This window comes from Moschus berezovskii, chromosome X (genome assembly GCF_049115385.1).
Source record: "Moschus berezovskii isolate FMDL1 chromosome X, NW_MosBer_1.0, whole genome shotgun sequence".
Classification (NCBI taxonomy): domain Eukaryota; kingdom Metazoa; phylum Chordata; class Mammalia; order Artiodactyla; family Moschidae; genus Moschus; species Moschus berezovskii.
This window is the reverse complement of record NC_142488.1, coordinates 20659835-20677694: the sequence shown is the minus strand read 5'-3', so window position 1 is coordinate 20677694 and position 17860 is coordinate 20659835. Positions and strand designations below refer to the sequence as shown.

Below are 17860 nucleotides of genomic sequence, written 5' to 3'. Positions count from 1 at the left end.
TCCTCTGAATCATGAGTGACGAATTTAGTAAAAAGATCCTACTCCTCCAGTTTAAACATCATTGGGAGGCTGTGATTAGTATAAACTAAAATTTTCAGCTTTTGTAAGGGATCACTGAAATCTCACTTTAAGTCCTCTGATGGCTCAGGGCCTTTCCTCATGTTCCGGATTCTAACATCTCTAAGGTAACTGAGCACATCTGGAAGTTATTAAAGTACCTCTGAAAACCAAACGGCTATAAAGACTATGAGAAAAGAGCGGCTATACCTAAACAACTACAGCTAATGTTAAAGGTTTTATTGGAAACATTTTACATATTAACAACTCCTGGCAAGCAGCTCTTAATTTAGCTGTCCCTCTATCTGGTAAGTGACCCAGCTTTCATAGAGCTATATGAAATCTTGAATGGGATCAATGACATAAAGACTGCCCCAATGTTAAAAGCTGAAAGTGGTGCATTACACATTATGCAGTTATCTGTTGACCTCACTAATGCAAGTATCACAGTTTGTTTTGTCTTCGAGAGGGAAAATACTCATTGAAATATGAATGATTACATCAAGTAGAAAACCTGGCCATTAATTTTATTCACTCTTGGGAATAAGTACAGACTCAACTGGAACACAATACCCCATTATTTTAGCACAGAACATTCACACAAATCCTTATTCAGTTCAAACACATTTTTATTATAATTCCAATACAAGTACCAGAATATTGTTTTATGTTAGCAACTCTGAGACATCAAAAGAAATGCTCCAGAGAAAATGTATTCTGGATTTTGGGAGACAAGAAGTTGCATGCAATCTCGTAAATTTCTTTATCATATAATGAATATTAGATATAATTTGCAAAATTATTGGGCATAATTTTTCCTGGGTAAGATTTTCTTAAGTATTCAATGATTTGAAAAGAGTCTAAGTAAGAGAAACACATGAATTCTAAATTTTCCCACTCTCAGTTTTTTTCTCAGCTTTTTCTAAAATACAAATTTATAAATACAAAAGACTGGAGTCTTTTTCTTAAAGCATGTAATCTTCCCTTTCTTATCAGACTACAAAGAAAAAAACATTTTTTTTCAACCACAGATTAGATCAGGAAGCTGTATCTGTATAAGTTAAAAACAGATCTATGGGCATAAAATTATGTACATGATTATATAATACACAAATAATATACACTTTAGAGTCACATCAAAAAATGGCTTTTTCCAATTAATCATCAAAATTTGCACACTGTACTGAAACTACCACTAGGATATTTATGCTGTCCACTCTTATGGGCATAGTTAATACTGCAACATTAAAACTGAGCTTCTAATTTTTTCACCTTACACTACACATTATTTTTAGGGTATTAACTAAAGAAAGAATAGGAAGCTATAGAATAGAAAAGCTAAAAAATAATTTTTTATATTAGGTGATTATTTGTAGTCTGTGTTAACATTTTGAAAGCATTTGGTTGAAAATCACAAATGTGATTTAGATCCTTTAATTAATTTGCTTAAACATTGGTGAACAAAAATCTGATGTGACAATTGCTTGCAGCTATTTACTAATTTGAGCATGTAAAAGATGTAATTGTTTCTGCCTCCCAGTCAGCACAATTACATTTTTAGTTAAAACTTATTTTCTTCTCTAGTGTCATATCTAATATTAGTTACCTTCCTTCCTTCATCCAAAACATGCTTTTAAAGCAAAATTCTCAGAAACATATAAAATTTGCTTCTAATGTTTTTTTGGCCACCCCATCCTATAATTTTGATATTAAAATAAATTTTATTATTGCTTATTTTTTTATTTTAACAGTGACTTCAACCATTCATATTTCTATGTATTTGAAATGTAACATTATCAGTGTTCTTCAGTCATTACACCAACTGATAGACAAAACTGACTACTACGGCTATTTGCTTTCCATTTCTTTCTCTGCTCAAATGTATTTAATTTAAATATCCTGTAAAAATGGCATCAAGGTAATGCTAAGCAATAACATTTAAAGTGAAAAGCACAAAAACCACACAAAAAATTATCACTTCAATATAAAAGACTTATGGATTAGAACAGTCTAGGAGCAATTCTAATGATACAGCTTGATATCATTTTACATTAAAAATGTTTAATGAAACCTGTATCAGTAAATCGAATTCCAGCATTGATTTTAGTGATTATTTTTGAGATGCATTTTCACCAAGAAAAGAAAAAAAATTGGGTTCCTAAGTGTTTTTTAAAATTGTTGATTCCCAGTGATGATTTCAATCAATATTCTCACCAGTGTCCAGATAATTCTCCCATACATCTCTTGTAAGAAGAAAACAACACCACTCATGCAAGCTGGTGACCTATGCATGTTAATTTAAGACGACAAACATCAAAAAATATACACTGAGGTTTATCCATAATTCCCCAGGAATTTTTCATTGAATTTCAAGGACTTGACCATAAGCAACCACCATGCTTACCAAAATCCAGGACATTAGTAGAGGGTACTACTAAGGACATGTTTTAAAAACAGTTTTCAGAAAGCAAGGAATTGCTAGTTCACTTTCTCAGAATAAAAGATTCTACCTCAGGTAGAACATCTCTACTATATATAAAAAGGTGCAGATGACAACAAATCAATTCCAGATTAAATCTGCTTGTAGTATTTGACTAAAATATCTTTAAGTCTTTCAGTTCTATTGCAAAACATTTGAGAAATCAGGAATTTAACAAGAGTTGCCAAATTTCATGAAATGTACTAATGAAATTGCTCTGTGAGTATGAAGTTGAATTGTATGCTTTTGCTTATTTGGCTATAATTCCACGAATGATTTTCAAAAGAAAATTCAGATTAAACTTTGCCATGGCAGTTAATTAATAATAGAAGCTACTATTCGTTTTAGAACTAAAATGACTTTTATTAAAACATGTGTATTCCTCAAAAATCTTCTACCTTAAGGTAGATAAGGTTATATTTTAATTGTGCAGGTACAAATTATTTCCTTATTAGTTTAAAAAATAATTATTTCTTTGTTAGAATGAAGTTGTTCTCTTCATGAGAGGCATGTATTAGCGTCTACCTCCAAACTACACAAATGTTGCTATACTTTATCTAAAAACGCTAAGCCTGGTATCACAAAAGAAAAAGATGAAATGTACATATTGAGGTCAAATGCCACAGATTGTTTCTTTTTGTAAACTCTATTTGAAATAATTTTTAGTAGACTATTGGTATACCCTATGAAGAAATAACCTAATGTCCAATTCTTCAGGCTTGAACATGAAAAATTTGTATTCAGGTGAGTTAATGGGTATTTTGGCTCCAACATACCAGAAGCAGGACTGCGGTTAGAATGGTACTTATGTCTGCACAGAGGACTGTTGCTACATTAAGCACTTACGTTTCACATATGAGGTCCCTTCTTGGCCACTAGGAAAAATATGTAGTCTCAGGCAAAGTCAAAAAGAATCCAGAACTGCCTGTAAGACTTTCTCATCCCACTATTTCTTTGATTTTTCCCCTTCTGGAAGCAGTCTACTTACAACCTCCAGATCCTGGAATCGTCAAGCTTTGTCCATCTTTGGTTGTATTCATTCTCTTAAAATCCTGACCAGATAGTTTCCATTATGCTTCTGGTGTCTTTTTGCATTTTAGCACAAGCCAAAGCCTTAATACCAAAATGAAACTCTGTAATGGTACAATTTCAGGTCTTCAAAATAGACTTTAGGGAGATTTGGGGGTGGGAGATTTGGTAGTGGTGTGCTATGTTAAGGACTAATCCAGTGCCCTTACTCCTAAGACTTTGTTTTACCACCACCTATAGTATTTACTTGAAACTACTACTCTTTCTTCAGCTCCTTAAAGTCAATTTTCAAGGCTGAAAGCAGGGTCCCTCCTTGCCTCCTCCAACCCATTAGTAGTATTGTTTATCTATAAAGAGTCAAGCTTGGACAATACATTTTAGGTGAACTAAATTCAGGTGAAGTAACAAATTTATAAAAATGTCAATACATATAAGCACTTATGTAATTACTGATTCTATTTTTTTCTGAATTCAGCATTCTGAAAAAGTAAATTTACAAGTATACTCAGAATAATTGAATAGGCAATAAGGAATAAATATAATTAGTGATCTGATGAGGCACATTTCTTGGCATTTAGGAATGAACCTAGAAACAGTGTCTTAAGTATCTATTATAATTAAGGAATGATGTAGAGCAATTTAAAAAATTGAAGTCTTTGTTCTCCAGGTTTAAACACATACACCAAATGTATGTGCAGCAAAGGAAAAAGAAAAAGGTCTTTGGATTATTTCAGAATTTTCTATAAAAGCGATTCTTAACTAGATATTGTCATTAGCTTAATTCTCCAGTTTGTGCTTGTGGAAAAGAATCTAAAAGGGGACCAAATCGTCAATTTATTTTCTAGAGATATTCCCTCAAACAGAGTTCATGGATCAACAAGAATTAGCATCTTTTTGGTGTTCACTGTGAAGCAGAAAGGGCTAGAGAGAAGCTGTTAAATTTAACCTCACATATAGAGAAGAAAACTTAATGGCTGAAAGGGTCTCTTCTTCAGGGTTCCCACCTTTCAGGCTCTGAAGAAGGATCTTTGGGGAAGACATGTCAATAGAAAACTACAGAGTGGAACAACAAAGCAACTTACAACGTAGTGAGAAAATAAAATGATGTGATGGGAAGGTCTGATTTGCTAATCTATGAATTAATGAGTCAAATACTGGTCTCTAAACTTTAATGATCATCAAAAATCTTTGATAATAAACATATACTGCAAGTCAAGTGCATTTGGACATATTAACATAGTTTTATATATCTTTATTTGAAAAAATAGAAAGATTCACATTAAAAATTTAAAGATCTTAACGTTCTTTTTATATTTTTATGTTATTTAAGTATAATGTAACTTTGAGGCCAAGAAGTAGGAAAGTTTTAAACAATGAGAAATCATTATAATCTATAAGGCCATTCATGTGTAATAAAGAATTGAGAATTTCAGGGGAAAAAATCAAGACTGGTGTAGGGTACTAATACAGAACTTAATAGCAGAGATAACAATGGCATTTATTGCTTTTCTTTTTAATATGAACAACAGGAAATGTTCTATTTCAACGGGTGACTTTAATTTTTAAAAATTAAACTCTATGAAAGGTAATGGTCTTCTATTTTAAAAGCGCAGGTCTTGTGAAGAGTAAAATTTTCTTCTATGATGTGTTTAAACATTATAGCCTGACTGAAAAGGAAGAAAATGTATTATTTCCTTGTCTTTATCAATCAGAATATTTTTATCACTTCCTAGATACCTCTGGTTCTTAATGAACCTAATTTATCAACCTCCAGAGTAACATTTTAGAGTGATATTTCATGCTGAAGAAAAATGCAGAATTTATAATGTAACAATTTCCCTGTTTTTGCCTTTGTACATGGTGAAAATGAAAAAAATGATCCATCAGGAAGAATGTAATAGGTACATTTTAATTACTATCTAAAACTTTCTCTACCTACTGTTCAAAAACAACTATTCTTATTTCATGAGCTGATTTAAAAGAATTTTATAAACTATTATCTAGCTTCTTCAAGAAGTATATATGGATATAACTATTAAATGGAAGATTATATCACAAAATGAAACCTCTCACTTTCATTTCTATCCACATTTTGGCTTCAAATAACTTGTGCTTTTCTTTGGAATTATGCTTTAAAATGTTTAAAAATTAAGGCAGGGTTCTTTATCATTTGATTTTAGTTATAGTGACTTTGAAATTTCATCACAATTAAGCCTATTAGGATCAGCTGTGAAGAGATCATTTCACAAACAAATTTTCAAAAGCATACAAGATTAATCCATATGCTGCTGAGATGAGGCACAATAAAGAAGCATTACTGAGATAATCTATGGCTAAAATGATGGTGTATGACTTATGATTAAGCTTCATTACCTGCAGAGCAAGGGGCTTCCATCTCATATTTTTCAGTAAAGCTGGTGCTGAGGTAAGCATGCTCTGAGGTCGCTTTTTCAAAGTTAAGATAACACCACTCGGGTCCTCTCGTAGTGCATTCACCAAATTTTTCAACTGCCACCCCACCTGGTAACCAGCAAAATCATTACAATAAAATTGAGGTACAGTATTCAAAGATTTAATGTTCTCCCCCTTTAATAAGATTAGTAAGAAAAAAAAGAAAACCACATAATTGGTGTACCATCCTATCAATTTTCAGGAGACATAAACTCAAAAAGATATTTTATTTTTGAATTGACTAACCATGTTACTGCATTAGAGTCCATATCATTATGAGATAACAATGGACATTCACAAGTCAAAGCAGAGACTAAGATGGTATCCAACCAATAGAGTAATTTAGAATTAAAAGAAATTATGGCATTATTAATGCTGTACAAGGTGTAGATCCAAGCTTTGTTCACAACTTACAATTTAAGAATCCGCACGCCTGAAACAAAGATTTGGCAATGTCCTGAACTTACAAATTAAACCACATGCTTGCTCATCACCATCTTTTAGAGATATGTGGTACTAGTGTCCCTAAGTGAGACTGACGTTATACACCAGTAGCTGGTACTGACACACCAAAGCAACATTCTGAGCGTGGAAGACAGGATTGATAAAATAAACCTTTAACCACAATACAGAGTAAGAAATGACAAGGTAATGCTACTCCAATGCAGCAGCTATTGAAAATGTGCTCCAAAAGACTCTAAATAAATTTAAAATATAATAAACTAAATTTAATGAAGCCATTATGTGATATGTGAATATCACCCCAAACATATTGTATAATTAAATAGAAGTACTTGATAAATGTCCAAAAACCTGGCTCAACTGTTATCCATGTTACATTACTTATCAACCTTTTACATTATTGAATATTTGTTAATTTGCTTTTAAGACATACTGGTTATGCAGTTATTTGAAATCCTAGAAGTATTATTTAAAGAAACACATTAAAAACATCTATTATTCCAAGGTTTAAAAAATATATTTCACATTTAAAAGAGAACCATTTATTCCAACTCTAATGGAAATTTATGCTACATAAACTATATAAATGTGTTTTATAAATACAGTGGGTCAAAATTTATCCTGGATTGCAAGCAAGATTTAGCCAATGGTTTGAACATGTTTGGCCACCTCATGCGACGAGTTGACTCACTGGAAAAGACTCTGATGCTGGGAGGGATTGGGGGTGGGAGGAGAAGGGGACGACAGAGAATGAGATGGCTGGATGGCATCACCGACTCAATGGACATGAGTTTGAGTGAACTCCAGGAGTTGGTGATGGACAGGGAGGCCTGGTGTGCTGTGATTCATGGGGTCGCAAAGAGTCGGACATGACTGAGTGACTGAACTGAACTGAACATGATCTAGTTTCTTCCTAAGCACCCAAATGTAAGGGAATGGGTGCCTGTGCCTATTCACCATGTTTTGGCCTGGGATATAATGCTCAAGCTGTAAAGAATGAGCACTTTCATCCAAATTAGCACAGATCCCAGAGACTATGGTGAAAGAGGTACTCTGGACCACAGCCACTGAAGGATAATGGGAGACTTTCGTTTATATGACGGACCATTCATTTAAACTACAGCTTCTACTCTAGCTAAACTGAGCGACGGTGAAGAGAAGTTAGGACAAAAAGGAAGCAAGACATTATAATGCTTAAAACCTCAGGGTCTCAGATAGGAATCAAAATGATCATTATGATATTTGCCTAACATGAATAACAGGCTGTCAATTTTTTAAAAAATCACTTTAATGTGGATCAGCTACAGCAATGATATTGGTCAAATGTCTCCCATCATATATAAGTGGAGATTATTATGTCCCCAAAGGTACACTGATTCTGATTCTTCTGATGGCTAAGAAGTGTCCCTACAGCCATTTCTATGAGTCAAGATCAAAGCGAAGTTAGTTCAAATTCAAGTATTAATTTTGCTTGCCAAAAATATAAGCGAGCAGATTTTTGAATAGCAGGTTTGGAGGGAGAAAACATACTGTTTATACAAAGAGTTTATGAACAACTTATTAATGATAACCACATTTTATCATTTTATTCATTTAGATAATTGCTAATGACACTAAAGCAGTCAATATTACTGTAACCTTCTTTCAGCCTATCTACTCTAGACAACGAATTACACATTGGTTTCTATGTACCAATTTCTCTTCATTTTATTCTATGACATAATCATGTCACTAGTTGAAAATTCTTAGGGCTTGATTGGGTTTTCCAGGGTAACATTTAGTGTAATTCAATTCATCCTACTCTTTTACAATTTCTCTATGCTCTTTTTGAGTACACAATTCCAAAAAACAGAATTGTTTCTCCATGAGTAAGTGAAATTGATTTTTGATGACAAAGTAATAATTTGGTTAGATTTAAATTTTGTGTGCATGCTCAGTCGCTCAGTCATGTCCAACTCTTTGTGACCCCATGGATTGTAGCCCACCAGGCTCCTCTCTCCATGGGATATTCCAGGCCAGAACACTGGAGTGGGTTGCCATTTCCTTCTCCAATCAATCTTTCCGACCTAGGGCTCGAACCTGTGTCTCTCTCATCTCCTGCATTGGCAGGTGGAATGTTTACCACTGCACCACCAGGGAAGCCTTAAATTTTATAGCTGAATGAATGTTATTTAATTGCAGAAAATTATATAACTTTATTACTTTTTAATCAGCCTTACTACACTCACTGACATTCATTTAGCAGTCTTTTAAACAAAAGTGATCCATATATTTATCTTTGGCTCCCAAATTCTACTTCCACTTCCAAAAGGAAATGACTGGATAAAAGCATAGAGATAAATGTGCAACATGTATGTTGCAGTGCCATTTAAACCAAACAAAAACTGTACATTATGCAAATGTCCATTAGCATGGGACGTAAAATTTGTGTAAAAAAGTTTAAATGTAGCTAATGCAATTCAATTTTACTTTTGCAAAAATATGTATATAAATATAGCAAACACAGAAAGCTATATACCACCATTAATAATGGTTACATTAAAGGGTAATAAAGACTGTAATATATATTTTCCTATTTACCCTTTAATTCCCTAAACTTTTGGCAATAAACATGTGTTATATAAACAATAAAGCCAACAAAATATTGATAAATGGACCTAGTCTAAGAGTAATATTCCAGTTAGAAAATCATGAATTTACTGTTAGAAAATCATGAATTTAGGACTGTTTGTTACATATGGAAAATTCCCACAAAAAGAATCAGAAAGGCAACTATGAAGAACAGTAAAAGATGGCGATAGGGAAATGACATCTGCTCTTTTATATGACATTATCCTTTTATATAATTGTTAAAAGAAAAACAAAATTTACTCAACTATTCATAAGACCTACATTATCTGTTGATTTTTTTTATTCAATGAACGATTTCAATCGATTCCTCACGTAAGTGCTAATTTAGGTTTTTGTGGAAACTGCTGAATAGTAATGTAATGAAGTTGGCTGTGTAATTCCCAGTTTACATGTAACATTTTTCTTAATAACAGATAGGTTTTAGCTATATCAGTCCAACCCCAGTACTTGTATACCTATAAACAGCAATCAGACAACATGCCTTTCATATGAATAATCCTTTTTTTCCTTAGTCCTTTCTCAAGCTCCCTGACTTGGATCATTTCTTCATTACCTTCTACCTTTTCTACTGCATATTATGCTTAATGACTGTATCCATTTATTGGATTGTACCATGTTCTATTCAAAGGCAGATGTGGCATGGTCTTAGAGCTCTAGGAAAAATGATTCTCAGCTCTGGTTCTGTGTCTCCTCACATATCTTCAAACATAATTAAGTACAATGAATTATTAAATTTATTTCTCTGTTACTAAGATACTTATGGCTGACAGATTATAGGGGGACATGAGTAGATGGTATTAATATTATGAAATGAGGCAAGTATATGGGTTACAACTTCAAGAAATTTGGAAGCCCCATTCTGGAGCTAAATGATAGCTCAAAACAAGTGAAATATATCAATGTGTGTTAAAATCATTTTTCAAACTCATTTTTCTATTTCCTCATTTGAGCTTCTGGCTATGGTTTTAAAGTATTAAGTTTGATAGACCTGAATTAAAAGCCATGTGAATATACAACAGTAATATGAAAAATAATTATATACATTACATTGGCTGCAATGAAAATCTTTCTGTACTAGGAGATAGAAGGCACTTTGAAAGAAGGAAAACCAGGGATTCTAGTGGTTGCTAATATAAAAGTATAATCCACTAATATGGGAAGGAATTAAACAAGGTATAAAACTTTAAAAGATAGTGAGTTTGGGATACAAAGAAAAACATTCTAATAATTAAAGACATCCAGGCATACACACCGAGGAAACCAGAATTGAAAGAGACACATGTACTCCAATGTTCATTGCAGCACTGTTTATAATAGCCAGGACATGGAAGCAACCTAGATGTCCATCTGCAGATGAATGGATAAGAAAGCTTTGGTACATATACACAATGGAGTATTTCTCAGCCATCAAAAAGAATGCATTTGAATCAGTTTTAATGAGGTGGATGAAATTGGAGCCAATTATACAGAGTCAAGTAAGCCAGAAAGAAGAACATCAATACCGTATATTAACGCATATATATGGAATTTAGAAAAATGGTAACCTGAACCCTGTATAAGAGACTGCAAAAGAGACATAGGCATTTAGAACAGTCTTTGGGACTCTGTGGGAGAGGGTGAAGGTGGAATGATTGGAGAGAATGGAATTGTAGCATGTATATTATCATAAGTGACCAGTCCAGGTTCGACGCATAAATTTTCCTCTGTTCATTTCTTTGCATTTGTGCTTTTTTAATAAAATTCTTTTTTAAAAAATAAAAAAAAAAAGACTTTATATGAAAAAAGGAATGTAGAATATATTAATTAGTATTTTATATTGATTCCACGTTGAAATGATAAAGGTTTGGATCATGTTAAATAAAGTTTATTATTAGAATTAAAAAAAAAAAAAAGACATCCAAAAAGGAACTGGTAGACTTGTGAAAAAGTGAACTCAACTCCAAAAGAGATATTTATGTATTATTGCACAGGCTAAATAGACCTCAAAAATCACAATATGTTACAACTTTACTATGCAGAATGGGTAGAAAAGTACAAATAGATGACAACAGATGAGCTTTGTAATAAATGGATGTGGTCCTGATACAACTCTGAATACTTGTCCTCCATCTTTCTTCCTCCTCACGACAAATACATACAAGTGTTTCCTCTAGGCTAAGTGTTATTCCCCTAATATTTCATGCTGTCTTCTTACAAAAAACTCTTGTTTCCAGAAATTCCACTAACAACTTTCTGCATGACTCACAAATCCTCCTAACTGTCCCCAATCCCTATCAAGAAGTTGTGGCATATTTTCAACAGTTCATTCATCCATATGAATAGCTACTGAATAATCAAGCACCAGTAATTCACTTCGCTAGATGCTTCATACTGCATTCCTTTTATTTATATCTTCATTCTTACAACAGCCCTACGAAGTAAACTATTAAACCCGTTTTACATGTGAAAAAACTGAAGCGAAAAGAGATTATGTTTTCTTAGTCAAGATTATTAATAGAAACATACAGTTCTCCAAGCCAGAATAATGGCGTGGGTAGCTGTTCCCTTATCCAGGGCATTTTCCCAAGCCAAGGATCGAACCCAGGGTTCCCATGTTGCAGGCAGATTCTTTACCATCTGAGCCACCAGGAAAGCCCAATAGAAACATAGTAAGTTGCAAAGCCAGAGTTCATTCAAGTCTATTTGATTGACAGCAAACATCCTTCTCTAAACATTCCATTGGTAGTACAAATGAATGCAACACTTCATTCAACAGCAACAATAAAAAGTTCCCCATCATCCTCTCAAGTTTTGAGCATGGAGTCACCTACAACAGTTCCCCCTGTTTTTAATACACATCTATCCTGAAGAATGTGTGTGCTTACTCAGTCATGTCCAACCCTTTGCAACCACATGGACTGTAGCCCATCAGCCTCTACTGTCCATGGGATTTTCTAGCCAAGAATACTGGAGCAGGTTGCCATTTCCTACTCCAGGGGATCTTCCCTACCCAGGGATCCAATCTGTGTCTCTTGCGTGACCTGCATTCAGGTGGATTCTTTACCACTATGTCATCTGGGAAGCCCATCCTAAAGAACAGATTCTGGCAATTAATACCTCTTCTCTTTTCCTTTATCTGTCTTGGATACCAGGTTGTTAGACTTAAGAGTCCAAAACTGCTCTTTCTACTACTAGTCTTTTGCAGCTCCAATATACAGCTACAGCATAAAAGTGTTCTTTTCCTCAAAACACTTGAAAAGCTCACCAAAGGCCTAACTAAAGAGTCAATTCCTAAAATAGACCCTGTGCCAATATGGCCATCACTATCTCCTATAATTTCTCTTTAATGTAGTTCTTAAACTTCAGAATGTGTTAGAATCACCTGAAAATACCAGTTTTTGATCCAGTAGGTGTGAGGTGGGGCGCTAGAATCTACATTTTGTTTTCTCAAGTTCCCAAATGATGCTGATGCTGCTGGTCAGGAAACACTGTTTGAGAACAGCTATTCTAGACAATGAGCTTATTGAAGGCAGTGACTTGCCCATGTCTAGAATATTTTAATATGTTTTTAAGATTAGATATTATAACTTATAAAATCACTAAATATTGATGTGTGCATAATTCCATGTATTATGGGTGCAATGGTGCTTGCAGCACAACTTGTGACTCTTTAAAAAGCATAATGAGCAGGGGAGAGATGAGCAGCTCAATAAGCATTTACGATAAATTAAGAGAAGTACCCCAAAAGAATGGATAGAGTGAAATGGGGGCCCCCCAAAGGGCAGCTAACCCATTCTTGAGGGTTCAGGAAAGGTTTCCTATTAGCCTAAGCTGAATTTCTTAGGAAGTGGACACATGAAGAGGATATGGAAGTTGAGGGACTGAAGAAAGTCCTGAGACAAGTTAAAAACAGTTTGAGCAATTCTCAGTAGTTCAGTATGGGTGGAACAATTGGTTAAGTTAGTATTATGTTGCCCTTCAACACTGTGCTTTTCTTCTCAGCAAAAGTACCCTTCTATTATATAAATACTTGCATTTTTCTTCTTCCACCTATAAAATCTTATGTATCCATAATGGCACTTATTAAATGCAACACCCATCATACAGCCTCTTATAGCTAGGATCTTATTTTCCTCATGTGATTTTACATCTCTCTAATGGCATTTTTCATGCACTGCTGCTTATTAAAGCTATATATTTTTCCTCCTGTCCTTCATCTACCCTCACAAAACTGGATATTGAGGCTTTTATTTTGAGGATAAAAACTGAGTCTCATTTTTCTGGATATACCTGCAATCAACGCCTTACAAATGGCAGAGACTTAATGAGTATTTGTTGATAACTAGTGAAACAACATGATGACATGAGAATGTGAATGTTTCAGAGATAATGAAGTGCCTTCAAAGTCCAAAGGGAATTTAGTTTTGTATATAAAACTAAGATATAGTATTAAGTTTTTCTCTAAATGTAATATACTTGATGCTGCTGCTGCTGCTAAGTCACTTCAGTCGTGTCCGACTCTGTGTGACCCCATAGACGGCAGCCTACCAGGCTCCCCTGTCCCTGGGATTCTCCAGGCAAGAACACTGGAGTGGGTTGCCATTTCCTTCTCCAATGTGTGAAAGTGAAAAGTGAAAGTGAAGTCGCTCAGTCGTGTCCGACCCTTAGCAACCCCATGGACTGCAGCCTAGCAGGCTCCTCCATCCATGGGATTTTCTAGGCAAGAGCACTGGAGTGGCTTGCCATTACCTTCTCCGATACTTGATACTAAAGCTATAATAAACATTCTTTACCTCAAATTACCAAATAAACTTTCTTATAAAGTAACATTTGGAAAAAAAAATTATAGAGTGGATACTTCAGACCTAAAGTCACAGTGATTTGATTATGACAAGAAAAATATTTTCCATAATAATATATAATATCCATAATATCCATAATAATATATATCCATAGTAACAATGTATATAGTTGCTATTTGTTGTAGAAATATTCTGCTTCATCATACACATTATAGAAACAGTTAGGAAGGTTTTCTAGAAAAATATAAATAGTCCAGATTTTTCTTTTTCAATATTTAATAGAATATTTCATTCACACTAAAGTTCATGGGACTTTTAAAAATCCACCTATACATCTGATGCCAAGTATGTCATATTATTAAAGATAATATGTTTTTCACATATGCTGAACTACAAATAGTATCTCCCTGATTGTCTAGGTAGCAAAATTCAGCGTCTGTAAACAATGGCAAGTCTTACTAGTTTAAATGTAATCCCCAACTTGGACACTGAAATGTATGCTATATATAGCACAAACAGTATTAAAATGGTCCAACAGAGTTTTTAAGGTATCCCAAGAGTTTAAAGCCACATGCTCTGCTTTCTTATAGACAGGGCTTATAATTGCTTTGATCAGGCTGAAGCAGATATTAAGGGTTCTTGGGTAAATGGCAACATAAGTGGGCAGGTCCTTGGACAATGGGTTGCCCAGATTAGGTACACAAAGGGTTTTGGGGTTGGTGTTAAAGAGGTGAGAGTCTTCCTTTCCTCTTTGTACATACAGCGAAGAAGTTGTCTCTGATCCCTTTAGGACATTGTCTAGCCTATCTGATTTCTAAACAACAGGTGGTGAGTTATCTGACCAACAAATGAAAAGACTCTCTATGGTTTCAAGTAGCCAAAGTTACAAATAAGCATAAAAGAATGTAAGCCTATCAACTTAGACCTTTATCTCTGTTACAACTGTATTTGAAATTATAAAAAAGCATCTCTAGACATGCAAGTAGGAAGATAGGACATTCTTAAAATATTTTCAAAATTATCCTTCAGAAGACAAAGTAATATCCATTCATTAACAATTACACACACTCCTGTATAAACACTGGCTCTTACTCATGGTTGTAATGTTTAAATGATACCTATTCACAAAGTAAATTTCAAAGAGGCTTGAAGTGTGCCTATATGAATGTCTGATGATATGAATCACACCATACCCAAATGTTCCTCTGCTCTTTTTGAAAGCACTGAAGAGACAATTCAATATACAACCCATCACATTCAGACTAATGACACTGTGTCTTTGCAAATGTTTTGGTGCTGAGATATTACAGTGCTCTGTTCTCCTGAATTACCGAATTTAAGAATTAATGAATTTTGATACACAGTATCTTTCAAAGATCCTAGAATCACTAAATTTGAGTACCAATCTAAAAGTTTCACCTAAACTAATTTTTTTCACACATTTGTGTGATATATTTGGAGATATCCTAATTTTGCTTTTTCACAATCATTCATTTAGTGAGTAGAAACAGAGAATTACCCATGGTTCAAATAAAGAGGAATATAAGCTGAAAGGTATGTATTTGGTTAAGGAACTAAATGCACATACACACAAAAAAAAGATACTTTAAATTCCAGCATAGAGGACTTCTCTGGTGGTCCAGTGGTTAAGAATCCCGCCTGTCAACTCAGGAGACACGGGTTTGATCCCTGGTCCAGGAAGATCCACATTCCATGGGGCAACTAAGCCCGTGTGTCACAACTACTGAGCCTGTGATCTAGAGTCCATACTCCACAACAAGAGAAGCCACTGCAATGAGAAAGCTGTGCACTGCAACTAGAGTAGCCCGTTTGCCACAACTAGAAAGCCCATGTGCAGCAACAAAGACCCAGCACAACCGAAAATAAATAAATAAGTAAAATTTTAAAAAAATTCCAGCATGGAGTAATTTAAATAGGTAATTCAGAGTATTCATAAATGACCCAAGGTTCTATCTATTATAAACGAAAGCTTAGTACTGATTATTTTTTACAAACATGACTAGAAGAGATAATCTTGGGAAAAGATGAAGGGAACAAACATTCAAAAAGAAGGAATTAAAATGTTTTATTTTCATTACAGGGAATACTCCACAATTTTATGTATTTATTCACTGAGCCACTCTTCATCTCATGGCCTCCTTAAGTATTTATACAATGAAATAAGACTTTATTAAGGCATTTGTTTTTTAAAGGCATGTTTTTTATGTGGCTTAATTTTACTATAAAACTTGGACCATGTTCAGCTCCTCACAATTTGAATTTACACATATGTTTTGGTAGTTAATATTTTCATGTGAATTTCAGACAGTCACATATATAATACACATGTGTGTGTATGTGTGTTTTATTTAAGAGAAAGCATAGAGAACATAGTTTCTCACCGCTGAAGATGGATAGGGAGTCCAAGAGAGAAAACCAACTTGAAGACTACAAGAAGTACTTTGTTTTTCACCTATTGTACACCACCTTCCCGGAGTCTTTCTATATAAAAGTTCTGAGGGTTAAATCAGAATTTCTTGATTGACTCATGAGGAAGCTCATGGGAGGAAGAAAATAATACTCATGATTTTTCTCCATTTAGTTCTACAAATCACCCACATTGTTTTTACCAAAGGTAATACATTTCCACATCCTGTTACTTGCATTATCTTCTATTACCTATCCTGTTACCTATATAAACTGCACCTTTGTATCATTGGTATCTCTGCTTCTGGTATAGTTTAGCATCTTGAGCAACGCAATATACCAACTCAGTATGGTATTTGGTAATATTTTGGTCTCTGAAGGCCAAAAGTTTATTTTGAGGGGCTTCATGGTTCACATTTGTATAGGCTATAGGAAACTAAATCAAAGCCCATTTTACTCTTATTTCATTATCATTCATGGTATTCTTTAACTTCTCCAAAACATACAGTTCAGTGGGTCTAAAAGCCTCTGCTAGGGAAACACTGAGAAGGAAGACAATCACATAACAGTAAAAGAATGTGGGGATGAATCTTTGGTCATATCACAGAGCTTCATTACCCCCAAAATCAGTAGGATATTTTCAAAGAACCATAATAATACAAGTTTTTAACTAAAATTTTTATAAAGATACTCGTATGGGTTAAATTTTAACTTAATTTTATGTTTGCATATATATGGAAATTTTACATCTCAGCCATTCCTTCCTATGTTTCATTTCTGTTCTCCTTTCAAAGACATTGAAAATGTATATTTTAAAATACAGAGTCTTAGTCACCAAAGATAAGGGATGAAACAAAACATTGTTATCTAAAAATCTATACATCTTATTTGTAAGAATTCTGAGAAAGAATAAAGAAAACATCTCTATATATGAAAAATTCAACTTAAACTTAATTTAGGAATCCAAACAGAAATGTAATTAAAGTAACCAAAGCCAAGTATTCATAAAGAAACATGTTTAAAAATCTACAACTTTTCTATGAATAATTTTATAAAGTCACTTACTGGTAGACATTTAACAGATATGTGTATTTGAAAATAGTAGCAAGTGTTACAATAGATGTCTGCATTTATCAAAACAAAACCAAAGAATGTGCATATATGCATTTATATAGCTAAATAAACAGTAGTCTACACCTTTATTAACAAAAAGTTTTAGTTTAAGAACTTCCATTATGGCTGTAAATACTTTCACTGTAGATGTTATCTTCAGAAGTCATTTTATCAGAAATGCAACAACTCAGACAATAAACATAATTCCCTGTCAGTTCTAAATGGGGCCCCATGAACTCTCTCTGCCATTTGTCTCAATTTTAAAACACCCTTTATTGTCCAGTATTACAGTAATAAGATGAGGGGAAATATGAAAGTAGTTACATGAGTAGTTACATGACCTAAAATTTCAGCCACAATGTAGCTGAGAATGCTAATTTAGTGGATGAAACCTGTATTTGAATCCTAGGGCTAAATAACTTAAAAAGAA

At 33.8% G+C, this 17860-nt stretch overlaps 1 protein-coding gene across 4 annotated transcripts in view; it reads right to left on the bottom strand.

Moving 5' to 3' along the window:
• The window catches only part of CNKSR2 (connector enhancer of kinase suppressor of Ras 2), a 279203-nt gene that overhangs the window by 124427 nt on the left and 136916 nt on the right, over window positions 1-17860 (bottom strand). For 2 of the 4 annotated variants that reach the window (XM_055438270.2, XM_055438271.2), the window contains exon 9: window positions 5939-6085. The exons of the other annotated variants lie outside the window; for them this stretch is intronic. In XM_055438270.2, the coding sequence (XP_055294245.1) occupies window positions 5939-6085 (147 nt within the window). The remainder of the gene's footprint in view (window positions 1-5938; window positions 6086-17860) is intronic. 4 annotated transcript variants of the gene reach the window in all.